General features: G+C 30.2%; 1 protein-coding gene and 1 long non-coding RNA gene across 2 annotated transcripts in view; one reads left to right on the forward strand and one right to left on the reverse strand.

Annotated features, from left to right (window-relative positions):
• The window catches only part of LOC136032244 (protein transport protein Sec31A-like), a 140,340-nt gene that overhangs the window by 3,179 nt on the left and 112,813 nt on the right, over positions 1-24,348 (reverse strand). The window contains exons 18-19 of the mRNA XM_065712476.1: positions 17,760-18,346; positions 8,528-8,710 (exon numbers count right to left, since the gene is read on the reverse strand). Coding sequence (XP_065568548.1) covers positions 8,528-8,710; positions 17,760-18,346 — 770 coding nt within the window. The remainder of the gene's footprint in view (positions 1-8,527; positions 8,711-17,759; positions 18,347-24,348) is intronic.
• On the forward strand, positions 482-15,927 carry LOC136032246 (uncharacterized). The gene is made up of 2 exons (XR_010618692.1): positions 482-614; positions 15,757-15,927. It is a non-coding gene; the product is annotated as an uncharacterized LOC136032246 (long non-coding RNA).

A 24,348-nucleotide genomic window follows, 5' to 3' on the forward strand; every position in this document is an offset into this window, starting at 1 on the left:
TAAAAAAACTAACTAGCTATTCAAGTTTTCGTCTTAATTCTCTGCGAAAAATATGAAGATACACCGATTTTGTGGTACTCTCAAATTTTGTAGCAGGGAATTGCATATTTTGTAATAGAGATGGTATCCTATAAGGTACCCAGTATAAAACTTCATTGGATAGTAGGACCTTTTTTCTAATTCTATGAGCCACGCTCATTTTATAGCTAACCAATCACGAGCCCTCACACAATGTTTAAGAAGCCAAAAAAGCATTTAGATCCACAAAGTACACGCACTGAGTTGTTTTGACACCTAGTATAAATAAATGAGCATAAGATACCTTTGGCTATTCCTGGAGTCTTTTAATTTCAGTGTTTTATTGTGGAGTTGATCTGTCATACATTAGGTATACTGATGACGTCATTCAACCAAGTCATATTTGAAGAAGCGTCATTGATAATTTCAATTTATTCCAGGTGCGTCTTACTTCCCTTAGCCTCTCAGTTAGCCCCTTCAAGTGCGAGTTTATTCATTTTAATAGTCGTTGCAAAGTAGCAGCTTAAGATCTCAAAATGCTTCTCTTTCTTGCCCTTCGCAATGGGAACCTTGTTCGTATGCTCACTTTTGTTTTGGTATAATAATTCTGTATTTCGTATATAGTTAGCCTGTGTTAGCCTATGGGACACCCCCCCCCCTTTTTTCAATAAATATTGTTTGTTCCTTAACCGACCTAGATGAAATGACTTTTTTATTTATAAATTTTTGTTCCACTTTAAATACATTTATTACGTGTTATGTAAGCGTATGTTTACGATGAATGGTACATCAGTGTAGGAATTTCCAAACGATGTGTATTTTAACGATAACTCTTGCTAATGATCTCAAAATACTTCTCTTCCTTGGTCTTCGCAATAGGAACTTTGTCTATATGCTCACTTTCGTTTATGTCCTCAATCTTGATAAACAGAGTAGTGATGAACCTAAGGGTGGAATACGGAAAATTTTCCCCAATAAAGGAAAATATAGCCGACAGGGTGTTTACAGTTGGTACAAAAGTTTTGATTCCCAGTTAATCTTTTCCTTCTGATTCAACCCATTTACTATATGAAAAGCATGGTAGTACCCATCGTGTGGCATATTGTGCGGCATATAGCATTGTGTGACACATTTGATACCGAACAGGATATTTAGGTGATAAGTTAGCTCCTTTTGATACACCTCTCAGAATAAGGATTTTAATGAGGCTCTGTGCACGAAAAGTGAATCTTATTTTATTAATAACCCTCTTTTTTATTTTTACGGTCCTGAATCAACGATTTTTAGTTTACAAGGAAATTTATGAATGTAACTTCTATGTACAAATTTGATACAAAATTTTTGGGGTATAATATTTAAAAATTCCACGTTTGAATTTTGCAATTATCAAACAGATAAAAGGGGAATGGGTACATAAAGAATATCAACTATGTAGCTGAATTCAGCATTAATAGGTTACGTTAATAAACTTCTTAAAACAACTTTTGTTTCAAAGCATCTAGATTAAAATTAAGGTAAAAAAAACAATAGCATCAAACTTTGAAAAATCTAAAAAAAAATTTGCATGCTATTAATTCAGCATTAATAGGCTACATTAAATTGAAAAATATTTAATAGATATTTAATAGATTAATAGATTGAAAAATCTAAAAAAAAATTTGCATGCTATCAATTCAGCATTAATACGCTACGTTAATAAACTTCTTAAAACAACTTTTGTTTCAAAGCATCTAGATTAAAATTAAGGTAAAAAAAACAATAGCATCAAACTTTGAAAAATCTAAAAAAAAATTTGCATGCTATTAATTCAGCATTAATAGGCTACATTAAATTGAAAAATACTTAATAGATATTTAATAGATTAATAGATTGAAAAATCTAAAAAAAAATTGCATGCTATTAATTCAGAATTAATAGGCTACATTAAATTGAAAAATATTTAATAGATATTTAATAGATTGAAAAATCTAAAAAAAAAATTGCATGCTATCAATTCAGCATTAATAGGTTACGTTAATAAACTTCTTAAAACAACTTTTGTTTCAAAGCATCTAGATTAAAATTAAGGTAAAAAAAACAATAGCATCAAACTTTGAAAAATCTAAAAAAAAATTTGCATGCTATTAATTCAGCATTAATAGGCTACATTAAATTGAAAAATATTTAATAGATATTTAATAGATTAATAGATTGAAAAATCTAAAAAAAAATTTGCATGCTATCAATTCAGCATTAATACGCTACGTTAATAAACTTCTTAAACCAACTTTTGTTTCAAAGCATCTAGATTGAAATTAAGGTAAAAAAAAAAACAATAGCATCAAACTTTGAAAAATCTAAAAAAAAATTTGCATGCTATTAATTCAGCATTAATAGGCTACCTTAAATTGAAAAATATTTAATAGATATTTAATAGATTAATAGATTGAAAAATCTAAAAAAAAAAATTGCATGCTATTAATTCAGCATTAATAGGCTACATTAAATTGAAAAATATTTAATAGATATTTAATAGATTAATAGATTGAAAAATCTAAAAAAAAAATTGCATGCTATCAATTCAGCATTAATACGCTACGTTAATAAACTTCTTAAAACAACTTTTGTTTCAAAGCATCTAGATTAAAATTAAGGTAAAAAAAAAACAATAGCATCAAACTTTGAAAAATCTAAAAAAAAATTGCATGCTATCAATTCAGCATTAATACGCTACGTTAATAAACTTCTTAAAACAACTTTTGTTTCAAAGCATCTAGATTAAAATTAAGGTAAAAAAAACAATAGCATCAAACTTTGAAAAATCTAAAAAAAAATTTGCATGCTATTAATTCAGCATTAATAGGCTACATTAAATTGAAAAATATTTAATAGATATTTAATAGATTAATAGATTGAAAAATCTAAAAAAAAATTTGCATGCTATCAATTCAGCATTAATACGCTACGTTAATAAACTTCTTAAAACAACTTTTGTTTCAAAGCATCTAGATTAAAATTAAGGTAAAAAAAACAATAGCATCAAACTTTGAAAAATCTAAAAAAAAATTTGCATGCTATTAATTCAGCATTAATAGGCTACATTAAATTGAAAAATATTTAATAGATATTTAATAGATTAATAGATTGAAAAATCTAAAAAAAAATTGCATGCTATCAATTCAGCATTAATACGCTACGTTAATAAACTTCTTAAAACAACTTTTGTTTCAAAGCATCTAGATTAAAATTAAGGTAAAAAAAAACAATAGCATCAAACTTTGAAAAATCTAAAAAAAAATTTGCATGCTATTAATTCAGCATTAATAGGCTACATTAAATTGAAAAATATTTAATAGATATTTAATAGATTAATAGATTGAAAAATCTAAAAAAAAATTGCATGCTATCAATTCAGCATTAATACGCTACGTTAATAAACTTCTTAAAACAACTTTTGTTTCAAAGCATCTAGATTAAAATTAAGGTAAAAAAAACAATAGCATCAAACTTTGAAAAATCTAAAAAAAAATTTGCATGCTATTAATTCAGCATTAATAGGCTACATTAAATTGAAAAATATTTAATAGATATTTAATAGATTAATAGATTGAAAAATCTAAAAAAAAATTTGCATGCTATCAATTCAGCATTAATACGCTACGTTAATAAACTTCTTAAAACAACTTTTGTTTCAAAGCATCTAGATTAAAATTAAGGTAAAAAAAACAATAGCATCAAACTTTGAAAAATCTAAAAAAAAAATTTGCATGCTATTAATTCAGCATTAATAGGCTACCTTAAATTGAAAAATATTTAATAGATATTTAATAGATTAATAGATTGAAAAATCTAAAAAAAAAATTGCATGCTATTAATTCAGCATTAATAGGCTACATTAAATTGAAAAATATTTAATAGATATTTAATAGATTAATAGATTGAAAAATCTAAAAAAAATTGCATGCTATCAATTCAGCATTAATACGCTACGTTAATAAACTTCTTAAAACAACTTTTGTTTCAAAGCATCTAGATTAAAATTAAGGTAAAAAAAAACAATAGCATCAAACTTTGAAAAATCTAAAAAAAATTTGCATGCTATCAATTCAGCATTAATACGCTACGTTAATAAACTTCTTAAAACAACTTTTGTTTCAAAGCATCTAGATTAAAATTAAGGTAAAAAAAACAATAGCATCAAACTTTGAAAAATCTAAAAAAAAATTTGCATGCTATTAATTCAGCATTAATAGGCTACATTAAATTGAAAAATATTTAATAGATATTTAATAGATTAATAGATTGAAAAATCTAAAAAAAAATTTGCATGCTATCAATTCAGCATTAATACGCTACGTTAATAAACTTCTTAAAACAACTTTTGTTTCAAAGCATCTAGATTAAAATTAAGGTAAAAAAAACAATAGCATCAAACTTTGAAAAATCTAAAAAAAAATTTGCATGCTATTAATTCAGCATTAATAGGCTACATTAAATTGAAAAATATTTAATAGATATTTAATAGATTAATAGATTGAAAAATCTAAAAAAAAATTTGCATGCTATCAATTCAGCATTAATACGCTACGTTAATAAACTTCTTAAAACAACTTTTGTTTCAAAGCATCTAGATTAAAATTAAGGTAAAAAAAACAATAGCATCAAACTTTGAAAAATCTAAAAAAAAATTTGCATGCTATTAATTCAGCATTAATAGGCTACATTAAATTGAAAAATATTTAATAGATATTAAATAGATTAATAGATTGAAAAATCTAAAAAAAAATTTGCATGCTATCAATTCAGCATTAATACGCTACGTTAATAAACTTCTTAAAACAACTTTTGTTTCAAAGCATCTAGATTAAAATTAAGGTAAAAAAAACAATAGCATCAAACTTTGAAAAATCTAAAAAAAAATTTGCATGCTATTAATTCAGCATTAATAGGCTACATTAAATTGAAAAATATTTAATAGATATTTAATAGATTAATAGATTGAAAAATCTAAAAAAAAATTGCATGCTATTAATTCAGAATTAATAGGCTACATTAAATTGAAAAATATTTAATAGATATTTAATAGATTAATAGATTGAAAAATCTAAAAAAAAAATTGCATGCTATCAATTCAGCATTAATAGGTTACGTTAATAAACTTCTTAAAACAACTTTTGTTTCAAAGCATCTAGATTAAAATTAAGGTAAAAAAAACAATAGCATCAAACTTTGAAAAATCTAAAAAAAAATTTGCATGCTATTAATTCAGCATTAATAGGCTACATTAAATTGAAAAATATTTAATAGATATTTAATAGATTAATAGATTGAAAAATCTAAAAAAAAAATTGCATGCTATTAATTCAGAATTAATAGGCTACATTAATTTGAAAAATATTTAATAGATTGAAAAATCTAAAAAAAAAATTGCATGCTATTAATTCAGAATTAATAGGCTACATTAAATTGAAAAATATTTAATAGATATTTAATAGATTAATAGATTGAAAAATCTAAAAAAAAAATTGCATGCTATCAATTCAGCATTAATAGGTTACGTTAATAAACTTCTTAAAACAACTTTTGTTTCAAAGCATCTAGATTAAAATTAAGGTAAAAAAAACAATAGCATCAAACTTTGAAAAATCTAAAAAAAAATTTGCATGCTATTAATTCAGCATTAATAGGCTACATTAAATTGAAAAATATTTAATAGATATTTAATAGATTAATAGATTGAAAAATCTAAAAAAAAATTGCATGCTATCAATTCAGCATTAATAGGTTACGTTAATAAACTTCTTAAAACAACTTTTGTTTCAAAGCATCTAGATTAAAATTAAGGTAAAAAAAACAATAGCATCAAACTTTGAAAAATCTAAAAAAAAATTTGCATGCTATTAATTCAGCATTAATAGGCTACATTAAATTGAAAAATATTTAATAGATATTTAATAGATTAATAGATTGAAAAATATAAAAAAAAATTTGCATGCTATCAATTCAGCATTAATACGCTACGTTAATAAACTTCTTAAACCAACTTTTGTTTCAAAGCATCTAGATTGAAATTAAGGTAAAAAAAAAAAACAATAGCATCAAACTTTGAAAAATCTAAAAAAAAAATTTGCATGCTATTAATTCAGCATTAATAGGCTACCTTAAATTGAAAAATATTTAATAGATATTTAATAGATTAATAGATTGAAAAATCTAAAAAAAAAATTGCATGCTATCAATTCAGCATTAATACGCTACGTTAATAAACTTCTTAAAACAACTTTTGTTTCAAAGCATCTAGATTAAAATTAAGGTAAAAAAAAACAATAGCATCAAACTTTGAAAAATCTAAAAAAAAATTGCATGCTATCAATTCAGCATTAATACGCTACGTTAATAAACTTCTTAAAACAACTTTTGTTTCAAAGCATCTAGATTAAAATTAAGGTAAAAAAAACAATAGCATCAAACTTTGAAAAATCTAAAAAAAAATTTGCATGCTATTAATTCAGCATTAATAGGCTACATTAAATTGAAAAATATTTAATAGATATTTAATAGATTAATAGATTGAAAAATCTAAAAAAAAATTTGCATGCTATCAATTCAGCATTAATACGCTACGTTAATAAACTTCTTAAAACAACTTTTGTTTCAAAGCATCTAGATTAAAATTAAGGTAAAAAAAACAATAGCATCAAACTTTGAAAAATCTAAAAAAAAATTTGCATGCTATTAATTCAGCATTAATAGGCTACATTAAATTGAAAAATATTTAATAGATATTTAATAGATTAATAGATTGAAAAATCTAAAAAAAAATTTGCATGCTATCAATTCAGCATTAATACGCTACGTTAATAAACTTCTTAAAACAACTTTTGTTTCAAAGCATCTAGATTAAAATTAAGGTAAAAAAAACAATAGCATCAAACTTTGAAAAATCTAAAAAAAAATTTGCATGCTATTAATTCAGCATTAATAGGCTACATTAAATTGAAAAATATTTAATAGATATTTAATAGATTAATAGATTGAAAAATCTAAAAAAAAATTTGCATGCTATCAATTCAGCATTAATACGCTACGTTAATAAACTTCTTAAAACAACTTTTGTTTCAAAGCATCTAGATTAAAATTAAGGTAAAAAAAACAATAGCATCAAACTTTGAAAAATCTAAAAAAAAATTTGCATGCTATTAATTCAGCATTAATAGGCTACATTAAATTGAAAAATATTTAATAGATATTAAATAGATTAATAGATTGAAAAATCTAAAAAAAAATTTGCATGCTATCAATTCAGCATTAATACGCTACGTTAATAAACTTCTTAAAACAACTTTTGTTTCAAAGCATCTAGATTAAAATTAAGGTAAAAAAAACAATAGCATCAAACTTTGAAAAATCTAAAAAAAAATTTGCATGCTATTAATTCAGCATTAATAGGCTACATTAAATTGAAAAATATTTAATAGATATTTAATAGATTAATAGATTGAAAAATCTAAAAAAAAATTTGCATGCTATCAATTCAGCATTAATACGCTACGTTAATAAACTTCTTAAAACAACTTTTGTTTCAAAGCATCTAGATTAAAATTAAGGTAAAAAAAACAATAGCATCAAACTTTGAAAAATCTAAAAAAAAATTTGCATGCTATTAATTCAGCATTAATAGGCTACATTAAATTGAAAAATATTTAATAGATATTTAATAGATTAATAGATTGAAAAATCTAAAAAAAAATTTGCATGCTATCAATTCAGCATTAATACGCTACGTTAATAAACTTCTTAAAACAACTTTTGTTTCAAAGCATCTAGATTAAAATTAAGGTAAAAAAAACAATAGCATCAAACTTTGAAAAATCTAAAAAAAAATTTGCATGCTATTAATTCAGCATTAATAGGCTACATTAAATTGAAAAATATTTAATAGATATTTAATAGATTAATAGATTGAAAAATCTAAAAAAAAATTTGCATGCTATCAATTCAGCATTAATACGCTACGTTAATAAACTTCTTAAAACAACTTTTGTTTCAAAGCATCTAGATTAAAATTAAGGTAAAAAAAAACAATAGCATCAAACTTTGAAAAATCTAAAAAAAAATTTGCATGCTATTAATTCAGCATTAATAGGCTACATTAAATTGAAAAATATTTAATAGATATTTAATAGATTAATAGATTGAAAAATCTAAAAAAAAATTTGCATGCTATCAATTCAGCATTAATACGCTACGTTAATAAACTTCTTAAAACAACTTTTGTTTCAAGCATCCAGATTAAAGTAAGGTAAAAAAAAAAAAAAAAAATAGCATCAAAATCTGAAAAAAGCTTAAAAAAAAGTTTGCATAATGGGAAAAATCTATTTCCATTTTAAAGTTCTGAGAAATATATTTATATTAAGGGAATAATTAAGAAAGATATTTATATTAAGGGAATAATTAAGCTTCCTTGGGCCAAAGCCCGTGTTTACGAAATACCTACAGGAAGAAAAAAATAGAAAAGAGGAAAACTCACGGGTGCGGTTGCAGTAGTCGTTGAACAAACAATTTCTCTGAGTCTTTCCAAAGTGTCATAAATAACAACATATTCAGCTGGCAGAGAAGAAGCATCAGCACCATAGTCGGACTCAGTTTGAATATTAGTCATTCCTTGATTGTAAGAAGCCTGGTACTGTTGAGGCATAGCTTCGTATTGATTCTGAATACAGAAAAAAAGAATAGTATTTAAGCTAAGTTTAGACTACAGAAGAAATACCTATACAATATTCTTGGCTCAATAAAAAAATGAAACTAGCGTCATGAAAGCAATGACGCCAATTGAGGTGGGGCATCCCCAAGATTTCGGAAAATACATCTTTTGGTACTTTCCCTGAAATATTATTGTTTTTGGCATATTCATTCAAAAATGCAAAAGCAACAAAATTGATCCCCTCCCAGATTGTGAAAAATGAACTTTGACCCCCCCCCCCGATGCATTTTCGATAATTGACACCCTTACGTAATTATAATCCTATGAATAGCAGCGGGTATCAAGGCAGAGGCGTCTAGGGGAGAGGGACAAAAACTAGGGAAGTGCCTTACAAAAAAAAAGTATATTTCAAAATCCAGAGGGTTCCCACAAGATTTAGAGAGGACAAAAGCCTCCCCCCCCCTCCAACGTAAAATGGTGCTACTAACTGAATATAGTCTCATGAACAGCAAAGGGTAGCAAAAAACTTTGTTCTTTTGTTAAATGCTCAAAGCACACACGTGGCAGATTTGATGATGTTTGTTGAAAATAGATATGAAAGAGAATTGTATGAAACAGTACAAGGATTAGCGCTACGATTCAAACACATTAGTAAAACAGGACTATTAACCCATAAAAACCGGCAATTAAATATAAGTGTAGCGCACTATAATACCGTGAAGTATGCCATCTTAGAAAGAAGAATTAAACCGAAATGCTAAATACAAAGGTAAGAAAAAGCCAAAAAGGAAAAGCCACCTCCCTCCGCTCACTCGGACCTTCAACCCTTGTAACGTGTTTCACGGGGGGGGGGGGAGCATGTGCATCTGCAGTATCCGCTATAATATTGATGAAGTTTAAAAGAAAAACTATAACTGAGTAACTGAAAGTATTCACTCAAACATTGAAAAAATACAGATTAAGAATTTGACAAGTAATCGATTTACAGACAAGACTAAAATGAAAAATATTAAATTTCGTGTATAAGAAAATTAACAACAATCCTAAAATTTGTAAAAAAAGATATTTACATTTGTTGGAGGCAGTATTAGAAATAAACATAGGCTATTCATCCTTTTTGGCACAACCATAGAATCATTGAAAAATATTGGTGGAGAAACCTACTTTTACCGAAACAGTCCCCCTATGGCCTCTTAATCAATCTTAAGACAAAATATTATTTCAGAAGCATAAACAGTCGCTTTAACACTTGGTATATATGTACACTTTATATATATACTAGCTGTTGGGGTGGCGCTTCGCGCCACCCCAACAACTAGTTGGTGGGGGCGCTTCGCGCCCCCCAAGCCCCCCCGCGCGCGTAAGTCGTTACGCGCCATATTAGTTACGCGCCATTGTAGTTGTGTCCATATGTCCCACCTGTGACAACATTCTTTGCTGTCCCATTGTCTGTGCATATAAATAGATTGTCAGGTTTACCGACTCTTGAACATGCAACATATAATGGTCCATGGGAAAACAATCCGTATTAGGATCTATACCTCATGATTCTAATGATTGCCCTTGAGCTTTGTTGATGGTGATTGCTAATCGACCATTCCCTGAGTCGCCATCGTCATTTATATATCCCCCTGTGCACCCCGGCGTCCCCTTTGTAGTTGTGTCCCTGTGTCCCGGTCGTCGTCATTTATACTCCCTGTGTCCCGGTGCTTTGTTGATTGCTAATCGAACATTCCTTTTGTCCCGGTCACTTTCTCTTTGAGTGTCGTCATTTATTTAGATTGTCAGGTTTACCGACTCTTGAACATGCAACATATAATTGTCCATGGGAAAAACAATCCATATTCAGATCTATACCTCATGATTCTAATGATTGCCCTTGAGCTTTGTTGATGGTGATTGCTAATTGAACATTCCCTGTGTCCCGGTCGTCATTTATATTCCCAGTATCCCGGTCGTCATTTGTGTCCCAGTGTTCCCCTTTTAGTTCTTTTTTATTGGTTTTGACCTTTTTTTATGTCCCTGTGTCCCGGTCGTCGTCATTTATACTCCCTGTGTCCCGGTGCTTTGTTGATTGCTAATCGAACATTCCTTTTGTCCCGGTCGCTTTCTCTTTGAGTGTCGTCATTTATTTAGATTGTCAGGTTTACCGACTCTTGAACATGCAACATATAATTGTCCATGGGAAAAACAATCCATATTCAGATCTATACCTCATGATTCTAATGATTGCCCTTGAGCTTTGTTGATGGTGATTGCTAATTGAACATTCCCTGTGTCCCGGTCGTCATTTATATTCCCAGTATCCCGGTCGTCATTTGTGTCCCAGTGTTCCCCTTTTAGTTCTTTTTTATTTGTTTTTTACCTTTTTTTAGGTTTTTTAGTTTTTTTCTTTTAGTTTTTTTTGAAGTTTTTATCTTTTTAGTTTTTTTATTTTTATTTATATTTTTTTAGTTTTCTTTTTCTCCTTTATTTTTCAGTTTTTTTCCTTTTTTTAGTTTTTTTTTCTTTTTTAGTTCTTTTAGTTTTTACCTTTTTTAGTTTTTTTTAGTTTTTTGGATGAAAATTTTTTTTAGTTTTTTTCCTTTTTTTCTTTTTAGTTTTTTATTGGTTTTTACCTTTTTTTTTTAGCTTTTTTAGTTTTTTTTCGTTTTTTCTTTTTACTTTTTTTTTAGTTTTTATCTTTTAGTTTTTTTTGAAGTTTTTATCTTTTTAGTTTTTTTATTTTTATTTATATTTTTTTAGTTTTCTTTTTCTCCTTTATTTTTCAGTTTTTTTTCCTTTTTTTAGATTTTTTTTCTTTTTTAGTTCTTTTAGTTTTTACCTTTTTTAGTTTTTTTTTAGTTTTTTAGATGAAAATTTTTTTTAGTTTTTTTAGTTTTTTTCTTTTTAGTTTTTTATTGGTTTTTACCTTTTTTTTTAGCTTTTTTAGTTTTTTTTCGTTTTTTCTTTTTACTTTTTTTTTAGTTTTTATCTTTTTTATTTTTTTTATTTTTATTCTTAATTTTATTAGTTTTCTTTTTCTCTTCTATTTTTCAGTTTTTTCCTTTTTTTTAAGTTTTTTTTTAGTTGACGTCACCTGATCCACAGATCCACACACAGACAACTTATTTTTATATATATAGAAGATATATATATGGTTTTAACTACGTAAAACTTGCGAATATACAACATTCTTTGCTGTCCCATTGTCTTTGCATATAAATAGATTGTCAGGTTTACCGACTCTTGAACATGCAACATATAATGGTCCATGGGAAAACAATCTGTATTCAGATCTATACCTCATGATTCTAATGATTGCCCGTGAGCTTTGTTGATGGTGATTGCTAATCGACCATTCCCTGTCCCGGTCGTCATTTATATCCCCCTGTTTCCCCCGGTGTCCCCGTTGTAGTTGTGTCCCTGTGTCCCGGTCGTCATTTATATTCCCTGTGTCCCGGTCGTCATTTGTATCCCGGTGTCCCGGTCTGTATATACATTCGTTTTTTAGTTTTGTTTTTCTCCTTTATTTTTTTCCTTTTTTTTCTTTTTTAGTTTATTTAGATTTTTAGATTTTTTAGTTTTTTTATTAGTTTTTAGTTTTTTTTTCTTTTTAGTTTTTTTGTCCCGGTCGTCATTTATATCCCCCTGTTTCCCCCGGTGTCCCCGTTGTAGTTGTGTCCCTGTGTCCCGGTCGTCATTTATATTCCCTGTGTCCCGGTCATCATTTGTATCCCGGTGTCCCGGTCTGTATATACATTCGTTTTTTAGTTTTGTTTTTCTCCTTTATTTTTTTCCTTTTTTTTCTTTTTTAGTTTATTTAGATTTTTAGGATTTTTAGATTTTTTAGTTTTTTTATTAGTTTTTAGTTTTTTTTTCTTTTTAGTTTTTTTGTAGTTTTTACCTTCTTTTAAGTTTTGTTAGTTTTTTTTTTTTACTTATGTCCTGGTCGTCATTTATACTCCCTGTGTCCCGGTGCTTTGTTGATTGCTAATCGAACATTCCTTTTGTCCTGGTCGCTTTCTCTTTGAGTGTCGTCATTTATTTTTTTCTTTTTTAGTTCTTTTAGTTTTTACCTTTTTTAGTTTTTTTTAGTTTTTTAGATGAAATTTTTTTTTAGTTTTTTCCTTTTTTTCTTTTTAGTTTTTTATTGGTTTTTACCTTTATTTTAGCTTATTTTTCAGTTTTTTCCTTTTTTTAGTTTTTTTTTTATTTTTTTTTAGTTTTTTACCTTTTTTTAGTTTTTTTTTAGTTTTTTTAGTTTTTTAGCTTTTTTACTTTTTTTTATTAGTTTTTAGTTTTTTTGTAGTTTTTGCCTTTTTTTAGTTTTTTCAGTTTTTTTTTAGTTTTTATTGGTTTTTACCTTTATTTTAGCTTATTTTTCAGTTTTTTCCTTTTTTTTAGTTTTTTTTAGTTTTTAGTTTTTTTAGTTTTTTACCTTTTTTTAGTTTTTTTAGTTTTTTTAGTTTTTTAGCTTTTTTATTTTTTTTATTAGTTTTTAGGTTTTTTTTTGTAGTTTTTGCCTTTTTTTAGTTTTTTTAGTTTTTTAGCTTTTTTATTAGTTTTTAGTTTTTTTTTTGTAGTTTTTGCCTTTTTTTAGTTTTTTTATTTTTTTAGCTTTTTTATTTTTTTTATTAGTTTTTAGTTTTTTTTGTAGTTTTTGCCCTTTTTTTTATTTTTTTCAGTTTTGACGTCACCTGATCCAGTTTTTTCAGGTGACGTCACCTGATCCACAGATCCACACACAGACAACTTATTTTTATATATATAGATTATGGTGGGGGCGCTTCGCGCCCCCCCAAGCCCCCCCGCGCGCGTAAGTCGTTACGCGCCATAATACTTACGCGCCATTGTAGTTGTGTCCCTATGTCCCACCTGTGAATATAGATAGATATATATATATATGGTTTTAACTACGTAAAACTTGCGAATATACAACATTCTTTGCTGTCCCATTGTCTTTGCATATAAATAGATTGTCAGGTTTACCGACTCTTGAACATGCAACATATAATGGTCCATGGGAAAACAATCTGTATTCAGATCTATACCTCATGATTCTAATGATTGCCCTTGAGCTTTGTTGATGGTGATTGCTAATCGACCATTCCCTGTCCCGGTGTCCCGGTCGTCATTTACATCCCCCTGTTTCCTCCGGTGTCCCCGTTGTAGTTGTGTCCCTGTGTCCCGGTCGTCATTTATATTCCCTGTGTCCCGGTCGTCATTTGTATCCCGGTGTCCCGGTCTGTATATACATTCGTTTTTTAGTTTTGTTTTTCTCCTTTATTTTTTTCCTTTTTTTTTCTTTTTTAGCTTATTTAGATTTTTAGATTTTTTAGTTTTTTTATTAGTTTTTAGTTTTTTTTTCTTTTTAGTTTTTTTGTCCCGGTCGTCATTTATATCCCCCTGTTTCCCCCGGTGTCCCCGTTGTAGTTGTGTCCCTGTGTCCCGGTCGTCATTTATATTCCCTGTGTCCCGGTCGTCATTTGTATCCCGGTGTACCGGTCTGTATATACATTCGTTTTTTAGTTTTGTTTTTCTCCTTTATTTTTTTCCTTTTTTTTCTTTTTTAGTTTATTTAGATTTTTAGATTTTTTAGTTTTTTATTAGTTTTTAGGTTTTTTTTTCTTTTTAGTTTTTTTGTAGTTTTTACCTTCTTTTTAGTTTTGTTAATTTTTTTTTTACTTATGTCCTGGTCGTCATTTATACTCCCTATGTCCCGGTGCTTTGTTGATTGCTAATCGAACATTCCTTTTGTCCTGGTCGCTTTCTCTTTGAGTGTCGTCATTTATTTTTTTCTTTTTTAGTTCTTTTAGTTTTTACCTTTTTTAGTTTTTTTTTAGTTTTTTAGATGAAAATTTTTTTTAGTTTTTTCCTTTTTTTCTTTTTAGTTTTTATTGGTTTTTACCTTTATGTTAGCTTATTTTTCAGTTTTTTCCTTTTTTTTTAGTTTTTTTTTATTTTTTATTTTTTTTAGTTTTTTACCTTTTTTTAGTTTTTTTAGTTTTTTAGCTTTTTTACTTTTTTTATTAGTTTTTAGTTTTTTTGTAGTTTTTGCCTTTTTTTAGTTTTTTCAGTTTTTTTTTTAGTTTTTTATTGGTTTTTACCTTTATTTTAGCTTATTTTTCAGTTTTTTCCTTTTTTTTAGTTTTTTTTTAGTTTTTAGTTTTTTACCTTTTTTTAGTTTTTTTAGTTTTTTTAGTTTTTTAGCTTTTTTATTTTTTTTATTAGTTTTTAGTTTTTTTTGTAGTTTTTGCCTTTTTTTTAGTTTTTTTAGTTTTTTAGCTTTTTTATTAGTTTTTAGTTTTTTTTGTAGTTTTTGCCTTTTTTTAGTTTGACAACTTATTTTTATATATATAGATAGTTTTTTTTTTTACTTATGTCCTGGTCGTCATTTATACTCCCTGTGTCCCGGTGCTTTGTTGATTGCTAATCGAACATTCCTTTTGTCCTGGTCGCTTTCTCTTTGAGTGTCGTCATTTATTAGTTTTTTCCTTTTTTTCTTTTTAGTTTTTTATTGGTTTTTACCTTTATTTTAGCTTATTTTTCAGTTTTTTCCTTTTTTTTTTAGTTTTTTTTTATTTTTTATTTTTTTTAGTTTTTTTCGTTTTTTTAGTTTTTTAGCTTTTTTACTTTTTTTATTAGTTTTTAGTTTTTTTTTGTAGTTTTTGCCTTTTTTTAGTTTTTTCAGTTTTTTTTTTAGTTTTTTATTGGTTTTTACCTTTATAGTTTTTTTAGTTTTTTAGCTTTTTTATTTTTTTTATTAGTTTTTAGTTTTTTTTGTAGTTTTTGCCTTTTTTTAGTTTTTTCAGTTTTGACGTCACCTGATCCAGTTTTTTCAGGTGACGTCACCTGACACATCCACACACAGATCCACAGACAGACAACTTATTTTTATATATATATAGATATAGTTTACTTTAATTATAATTATGACCTTATGAAATATAACTTAAATAAATTTAATTATAATATAATTAAACGTAACTATAGTTTAATTTAGGTACATGATATGAACATAGTATTGAGCACATTCAAAAAAGTTATTTATTATTATTTTTTACTTTTTTTAGGTTAGAGACCTATTTTTAATCATTATTTTAACGCCAAGTCAATAGGAATACGGATTCAACAGGATTACTGAATAGAAGAGCAAGAAGAACCGAAAATCAGGGAGAAGAATCCCAGTGCAATACACAGTTTAGTTTTTAATACGTTGTTAGTAAATTAGTCTAGCTACTAAATTTCGTTAAAACTTAGTTTATTAAGTTATAGAACATTATTACGGCTCAAGGAACCAATAAGCGTAAAGAGAAACAAAAAAAGAAATCATTCGACTTCGAGATTAAGCATAGATTAAGAGATTAAGCGAGATTAAGCAGGAAATCATAAGGGACAGGGACTTTGAGCCAGGGAATTAAGCACAAAGAAAGCATAAAAAAGAGACAGAAGCATAAAAGAAAGAGACAAAAAAGAATCAACTGACTTTGAGCCATGGCATTGAGCATAAGAAAGAGATAGAAGCACAAGAAGAGACACAAAGAAGAGATAAGCATAAAGAAAGAGACGGGAAAAATAAACAACTCTTGACTTTGAGTCAAGAACTTAAGCATAAAGAAAGCATAAGAAGGAGAAATAATAACAAGAAAAGACATAAAGAGGAGATTAGCATAAAGAAAGAGATGGTAAAAAATAAATTACTCTTGAATTTGAGCCGAAGACTTAAGCATAAAGAAAGCATAAGAAAGAGACATAAGCACAAAAAAAAAGATACAGCAACAAAAACTTGACTCTTGAGCTAACAAATTATGCGATAAAAAAGATAGAAGCATAAGGAGAGACATAAAGAAACCATAAGCATAAAGAAAGAGACAGAAAAAAGAAACCAATTGACCTTGAGCCAGAGAATTAAGCAAAAACAAAGCATAAGGAAGAGACAGGAGCATAAGAAAAGATGTAAAGAAGACATAAGAAGAGACGTAAGCAAAAGGAAAGAGACAGACAAAGGAACCATTTGACTTTGAGCCAGAGAATCAAGTATAAAGAAAGCATAAGGAGGAGACATAAGCCTTAGAAAAGATATAAAGAAGACATAAGCATAAAGAAAGAGGCGGAAAAAAAATTACTCTTGATTTTGAACCAAGGACTTAAGCATAAAGAAAGCATATGAAAGAGACATAAGCACAAAGAAAGAGACATAAAAAAAATTCACTTGATTCTAAGCTATAAAAAATAAAGGGTTAAAAACACAAGCATAAGGAGAGACATAAAGGAGACATTAGCATAAAAAAAGAGACAGAAAAAAGAAACCAATAGACTTTGAGCTAAGGAATTAGCAAAAAGAAAGCATAAGGAAGAGACAGAAGCAAAAAGAAAAAGACAGAAAAAGGAAATATTTCACTTTGAGCCAGAAAATTAAGCATAAAGAAAGCATAAGAAAGAGACATAAGCATAAGAAAAGATATAAAGAAGATATAAACATAAGAAAGAAACAGGAAAAAATAAATCACTCTTGACTTTGAGCCAAGGACAAAATCATAAAAAAAGCATAAGGAAGGGGCATAGCACAAAGAAAGAGACAGATAAAAGTAATCACTTGACTCTGAGCTAAGACATTAAGCGTTAAAAAAGACATAAGCATAAGGAGAGACATAATAAAGACATAAGCATAAAGAAAGAGACATAACCAATTGACTTTAAGCCAAGGAATTAAGCACAAAGAAAACATAAGGAAGAGACCGAAGCATAAGAAAAGATGTAAAGATGACATAAAAAGAGACACAAGCAAAAAGAAAGAAACAGAAAAAGGAACCATTTGACTTTGAGCCAGGGAATTAAGCATAAAGGAAGCACAAGGAAGAGACATAGGCATAAGAAAAGACATAAAGAAGACATAAGCATAAAGAAAGAGACGAGAAAACAATAAATTACTCTCGATTTTAAGCCAAAGACTCAAAGCATAGAGAAATCATAAGAAACAGACAGAAACATAAAGTAACAGACAGAAAAAAAGAAATGAGTTAGCTTTGAGCTAGGGAGTTAAGCATAAAGAAAGAGATAGAAAAATAGAAATCACCTGACGTTGAGCAGAGAAGTTAGTCATCATTTGGGTTTGCTGTGAAGAAAAGTTTGGGTTCATCTGGTTTTGTGGAGCTTGGGTCATTGCACTCTGCTGAGCATCCGACATCGCGGGTTGACTTTGTGAAGAAGGCACTAACTGGGGTTGCAGATTCACTTGTTCTGGCACTGGCAGCGGTATTGGATTAGACATCTGAAACCGCTGTGAAGGAGCAGGAGCTTGGCGCAAAAGCTGAGGGGTAGTAGGATTATATCCTTGCTGCATCTGCATATTAAACTGAGAAGCAGGAGGCGGTGTTGGATTCATTCTTTGGAGTTGCGGCGGAGGAGCAGCGTAACGTGGGGGTTGAGGAAGAGGGGGATTATACCCTTGCTGCGACTGCAAGTTTAGCTGAGAGGCAGGAGGTGGTGTTGGATTCATTCTTTGGAATTGTTGTGTAGGAGCAGGAGATGATGTTGGAGTCACTCGTTGGAATTGCCTTGGCTTGTTCAGTAACTGGGAAGGCCTGGGGTTATACGTTTCCTGTGAATATGAATTTAACTGAGGGGCTGGTGAATAGCCGTCTGAGTTGAAGCCAATATTACCTGAAAATGAATTAAAACAAATAGCAAGCCTACTAAACATATAAAAGAAACACATATAGAGCCAAAATAGCTTCTATCTCGTATTATATAAACAATAGACAAAAAAAAAGCTGCCTACACACCCCAAGAAAGGACTAAGATACTATGAAGTATAAATACACCGACAAAACGGACAGTCACATTCTTTAGAAAACTAGTTAGACCTGAGGCATTTTCTCCCCTTAACTATGTTAAATATTTTAAATGATAATAATAAAAGAAACCGCAAATGACTTCAAAAATCTTTATGTAAAATATAATGACTAGGACTGCTTTTAAGTAAATTATATAAAATCCGGTCATTTGCACATTTCTGAGAATCTACATATTCAGCTAGATAAGCAGACAAAAGGATGGGACATTTTTTTTCAGCTTTTGAGGCTCATTCTGAATACATGAAACGGACTTTAACAAATTGACAGGAATGCTTAGAGCTGGGACCGGGGAATTTCTGAAAAGAAAAGCCCATAATAATAATAATAATAATTTATTTCTTACCCACAACAACACTATAAAAGTATTAAAATGTGGAGTACAAACAATTAAATACACACAAAAAAAGAAAAACATACAAAAAATGAAAAGTAATGACAATAGAAATTTTTTACGTTAATACAAAAAATTAAATAATACACACAAAAAATGAAATTCGAAAAAAAAACACAAAGAGAAAAACAAATACACACACAAAGTCAACGAAAAAAACGGATAAGACGGTGATGAGGGGATAGGCGCGCATAAGCTGTACTGGAGAGTTGTCTGTGAAGAATCTCCAACTTTAAAGTTATATCAAGAACTGAAAATTTTTTAACAAGAGTCCGGTTTTTTGTCCAAGATGGAAGATACAGAAGGAATTTGCAAAATTCGAAATAATTTATCCGAATTCTTTTTAAATTACCATTATTAAGAAGGGGGAAAAGACCTGAAGCATAAAGGACAGAATGATCACAGAAAGTAGAATAAAGTTTAGCCAGCGCACGTCTATTATATAGCCACCTCTATTTGCAACAATTTTTGCATAACCAATCTGAATCTTTTTACTTATATCACAAACAGTACGCTGACGTAAGCTCGAAAGATTGTTAGTAATAGAGATACCAAGCCAACGAATACAATCAACAAGAGGGATAGTGAAGTTATTACAGTGAAGGGGAGTAGCAGTAGTACAATTAAAGGGAAGAAACTCACATTTATCTATATTAATTGAAAGGCCAATATAAGAGAAAGCATCAGAAACTATAGAGACCATTTTGGAAAGACCCTTTTTGGAACGGCTAATCAGAAGCAAGTCGTCAGCATACGCAAGATAAGAAACATCCGCAAGACCAGAAAGGTATGTACCTGAAATCTTAGCCAGCACACTCGAAATAAAAATCTTAAAAAGCGTAGGGGACAGAACACCACCCTGCCTAACTCCTCTTCGCATTCTTATAATAGTGTCTGGTGCAGATCTTAATTGAAGAAACGAATTTGAATACCAAAACCTAAGAAGCATTATAACAGAGAGATCGACCCCAGAATTATACAAGGAAAAAATGAGCTGACTATGGACCACACTATTAAACGCTTTCGAAAGATCCAAAGCACAAATATAAAGACCATTTCCCTTGGAAGAATTATCAGCCAATAGAGAAGACAGAATCTTAAGTGCATGCTGACAACCCCCCCCCCACTTCGAAAACCAAATTGGTTCTCATCCTCAATAATATTACTAGTCAAAAATGGTAGAAGGATATACTCAAAAACCTTACTAATATTACAAGATACAGTAATAGGTCGATAGCAAGAACAATCAGTCGGTGACTTTCCCCTTTTTAAAATTGACGAAACAGTGCCACACAGAAAACTCTCAGGTACGTATGAAGTACATAGACACATTTGAAAAAGAAGCTGAAAGTGAGATATAAGGGGGGTGCATTCAATCGGCATATGCATCTTAGAAATACCATCCTTATCTATTGAATCAGATTTTAAACTTTTAACAGCATTAATTACGGAAGAAAAAGATATGGGCACTATATGGCGTTGCGAAAACGTTGTACTAAAGAGGGGGGTAAGAAGGCGAGTATATACAGAATGCACTGAATAATTAATCACTGAAAAGATCGAAGAATAATGTTTATACCAAGCTGAAGGTGGAAGGCAATTACTTGTCATAGTTTCATCATTTATCTTTTCAGAATTGATCACTTTTCGCCAATCCTCCCTACTTACAGGGAAATCCATACCACGGTAACGTGCCGACCTCAGATAACGTTTATAATTGGTTTTAGTTTTACGTTTGATATCAGCGACACACCCAGAACTTGGCCGACCACATTAATTCCATATCTGGAGCCATAATTTTGCTTTATTTTTTATCGACTTTAAACAAGGGTCCATTGAACAGATAGGTTTTTGTGTTCTTTTACGAATACGTTGTCGAGGTACGGCAGCTTCTTCTGCCCTTTTCATACACATCACAAGTTGGTTATAATAACAGTCAATATCGGCTTTATCATTCGTATGTACCTGGCGCTGAAGAAGATGATATGGAACACGTATGGTAGAAAGAAGGGTTGTCAAGGTAGAGATGTAGTGCGGTATATTGGCTTTGCCCCAATTACTTTTTTCAAACCACTTCGATTTTTCTCGCGAGCAATTGGTTTCCGATAGATCAATATCCATTGTAAATGTTGCTGAAATTGGCATGTGAGCAACGAGTCTTGCTCGTTAACATGAACAGAAGCAGAAGAAGAGATAATACCAGGCGAGCAAATAATATGGTCAATATCACTTGTGCTTCCAGAATGATGAACATGTGAAAAATTGTGGGATTTCGGCACAACGTGGTACGAAGGAAGACACTCAAAAAGCAATTCACTTCTCACAGAAGATCGATTAATGTCAGTATTTAGGTCCCCAATTATTATATACTGTAGAGAGTTTAACAGTACCTGATTCAGAAGATTCTTAAGTAGACCACACGCCTTTCCGAATTTAGTTAAGAATCTAATCGAGGATCCTTCATATGGGAGATAAGAGTTTATAAATACAATACTGCCGACACGCACAGCCAAAAAAAAATTCGTCGGAGTAGAAGAGTACTGGGGAGGGTAGATGAATGTCCCGTTTAAAGACACAGGCTAGTCCGCCGGAAGGGCGACCACCAGTAGCTTTTGCTGGACTCAGGAACGCAGTATGATGCTGACTTCGACGCAAAAAATTCAAACTTGAAGCAGTGAGAAGATGCTCCTGGAGACATACCAAATCGTAGGAACCGTACAATTCATCAATAACAAAATCCTTATCTTTGGTGCCATTTATATTGAACGAAATAACTGAGAATGATGCACTCATGGTTGAAAGGTGGATTTGCACTTTATTCGATTCTTAATAACGGGGCAGGAAAAGCTATAGGAAGGGTGTTTTTGGCCGCAATTGGCGCAATTGGGATCAACAATGCATGGCTCATCTTTTGTTGATATGTGTGGCCCTCCACAACGAGCACATTTCGGGAGAACGCTGGGACAGGAGTACTGTAGATGGTCTAGTGATCGGCATTTAAAACAGCATTTGGGTAGGTCCTTAAACTCGTAAACAGGAAAAATTTCATAGCCCACTCGGAGGCCATGCTTGAAAAACGTAGATTGCGCAAAAGAATCCAAAAACTCGATTTTCACAGACTTAGATAGGCCCAATCTCTTAGCATCTTTGATACCGTGTTGGCTACCGAGTACCGTAATGTCAACGTCGGTAGGAATATTACGTGATATACCAAAAAACCGCTTGGAAACCACTTTTGTTGTAGTACCGGAGATTATGTTCTGGATTGACGAGCAGAAGTCCTCCGTAGCAGACTTGTCCATATTAATATACCACTTGTCATTGATGGGCTTTACGCTACGTACTAATTCATGTCCAGTAATTTGGTCTATAGCAGCTTTTCGCTTAAGAGGGTCAGATAAGGCGTCCGGTACTTTTGAGACGATAACTGTTGCATGCGAATCTAGCACTGAAACCGGCTTGGGTAATTGGGGGAAGCTCAGTTCATAATTGTCAAGTTTTGAAGACATTCCCAAAACAACTTGATGGAGCTCATTAAATTTTGAGAATAAAGAGGTGTAGGCAGTGGCAGGGAGGCAGGGTACTTCTGTAGGACGCTTTATGACGAATGTCGGAACATCAGTTTCAGTCTCGTCAAGAGATTTTAATAAAGTAATTATGTCGCTGAAATGGCTAACCAATGCATTATTTCCCTTCCGAATAGGGCAATTTTCATGACCCGGACAAAGCTGCCACAATAACGTCTTTGCCACCTTGACCGAATTAGAGTAAAAAAACTCCACTTCATGCCTTTTAATCACGTCATCCTCTGCTCCAATTAGCAAATTGCTCTGTACAAAATTCAATACCGGCGAATAAACAAGGACAGGATTATCGTCACTGGTAACAGGCATCACGCTGGTTCAATTAATTCAATAGTTCAATAGTTCAGAGTGTTGAAATAGTTCACAATTCTTAAGCTAAAAAGGGCTTACTGAATTAATAAGTTCATAAAATATCCAATTTAATCCAGGTGTGTTCACTTTGAACTCAGATACAAGACCGTTTATACAAACAAATAATAAAACTGACAAAAGGTATTAACGTTGTAGAAGATCTTTTGTTCTTCTATTTTCAATCATCTCTTTTGCTGTATGACAAAAAAGGAAAAATTACAAAATACCTATTTTAATATGTACATTTAGGCTATTGCTCACTTTTTTGCTTGACTAAAACTAAGCAGAAGTTCTTCACCTACCGAAAAAACCCTCAGGTACAACCATAATTAACCGCATTTCACTCCCATCCCTCCTTTATATAAACTTCATTGCCTTCTTTAATAAACTGCATACCTACCCAAAGAATACCTACCCAAATCATACCACAAAAACCCCAGGTACAACCATAATTAACCCCATTTCACTCCCATCTTCTCATTTATATGTAGCATTTATCACGAGGTACATACCAGCGTTAGAACGACAACGTTTCACCAATGCAAAAAGAATTAATACCTTATACGAACTAGTAGTAGGCTATTCTGTTTTTTCGTAAATTATTTGGTGACTCTGTTTTTTTTTCGTCATCTTCTTATTTCTCCTTTCTGAAAAGATTAATTTTTGTTTTCAATGTTTCATTTTGATTTGAATAAAAAGGATGTATCGAATTTTATTTCTCTGTCTACCTTTATTAAAAGTTGGTGCTTTGCTTACTGTGTTGATTCAATAAAGTACAAATTCATACGCAATTATAAAAGCAACAGGTATAAATATTTGAAAATGTTTTCCAAAAAAAGGGTTTCAAAGTAATAAGCGATATTAAAACTTAAAAAAGCACAAATAAAGCCATACATAAAGTAGAATTTAAAACAAACAGAAATAACTGAGAACAAATAAATGAAACCTAGGTATTCCACAATGGAATACCCCGGGTACTTTCCTAGGTCCCCTCCTCTTTTCAGTTACGATTAAAAGTCTTGTAAGGAATTTCCTGACAGATAGAAGCTTGAGGATCACCTATTGTTGTTGAAACTTGCTTCATAAATTTAATAAGCAGGCCTATGAGCATTCCCAATCAAATTAAATGATACCTCGGATTTATCCATGAGAGTAAACCCCTCTAAGCCCATGCTTAAATCCTCACCCCATTTTCCTAGTCCTATCCCTCCTGAAATTTCTGTATCCCCCTTTAAATTACTTGGGGTCACAATTTCTTCAAATTCAAAGTGAAATATCCATGTTAAAGATATTTCTTTAACAATGGTTTTCTAACATCGATATAGAAGGGGCGGGGGTGCTATAGGGGCGAGTTAAATTTAAGTGGGGGACGTTTTAAAAATAAGATGTAGTTTTTCACTGCATGAACAACTAAACTTTAATTCCTTGTTAGGGAAAACCCTGACCAATGTCCTCCCAAAAAGAAGGCAAGGACATACAATT

This window comes from Artemia franciscana, chromosome 10 (genome assembly GCF_032884065.1).
Source record: "Artemia franciscana chromosome 10, ASM3288406v1, whole genome shotgun sequence".
In the NCBI taxonomy this organism is placed as follows: domain Eukaryota; kingdom Metazoa; phylum Arthropoda; class Branchiopoda; order Anostraca; family Artemiidae; genus Artemia; species Artemia franciscana.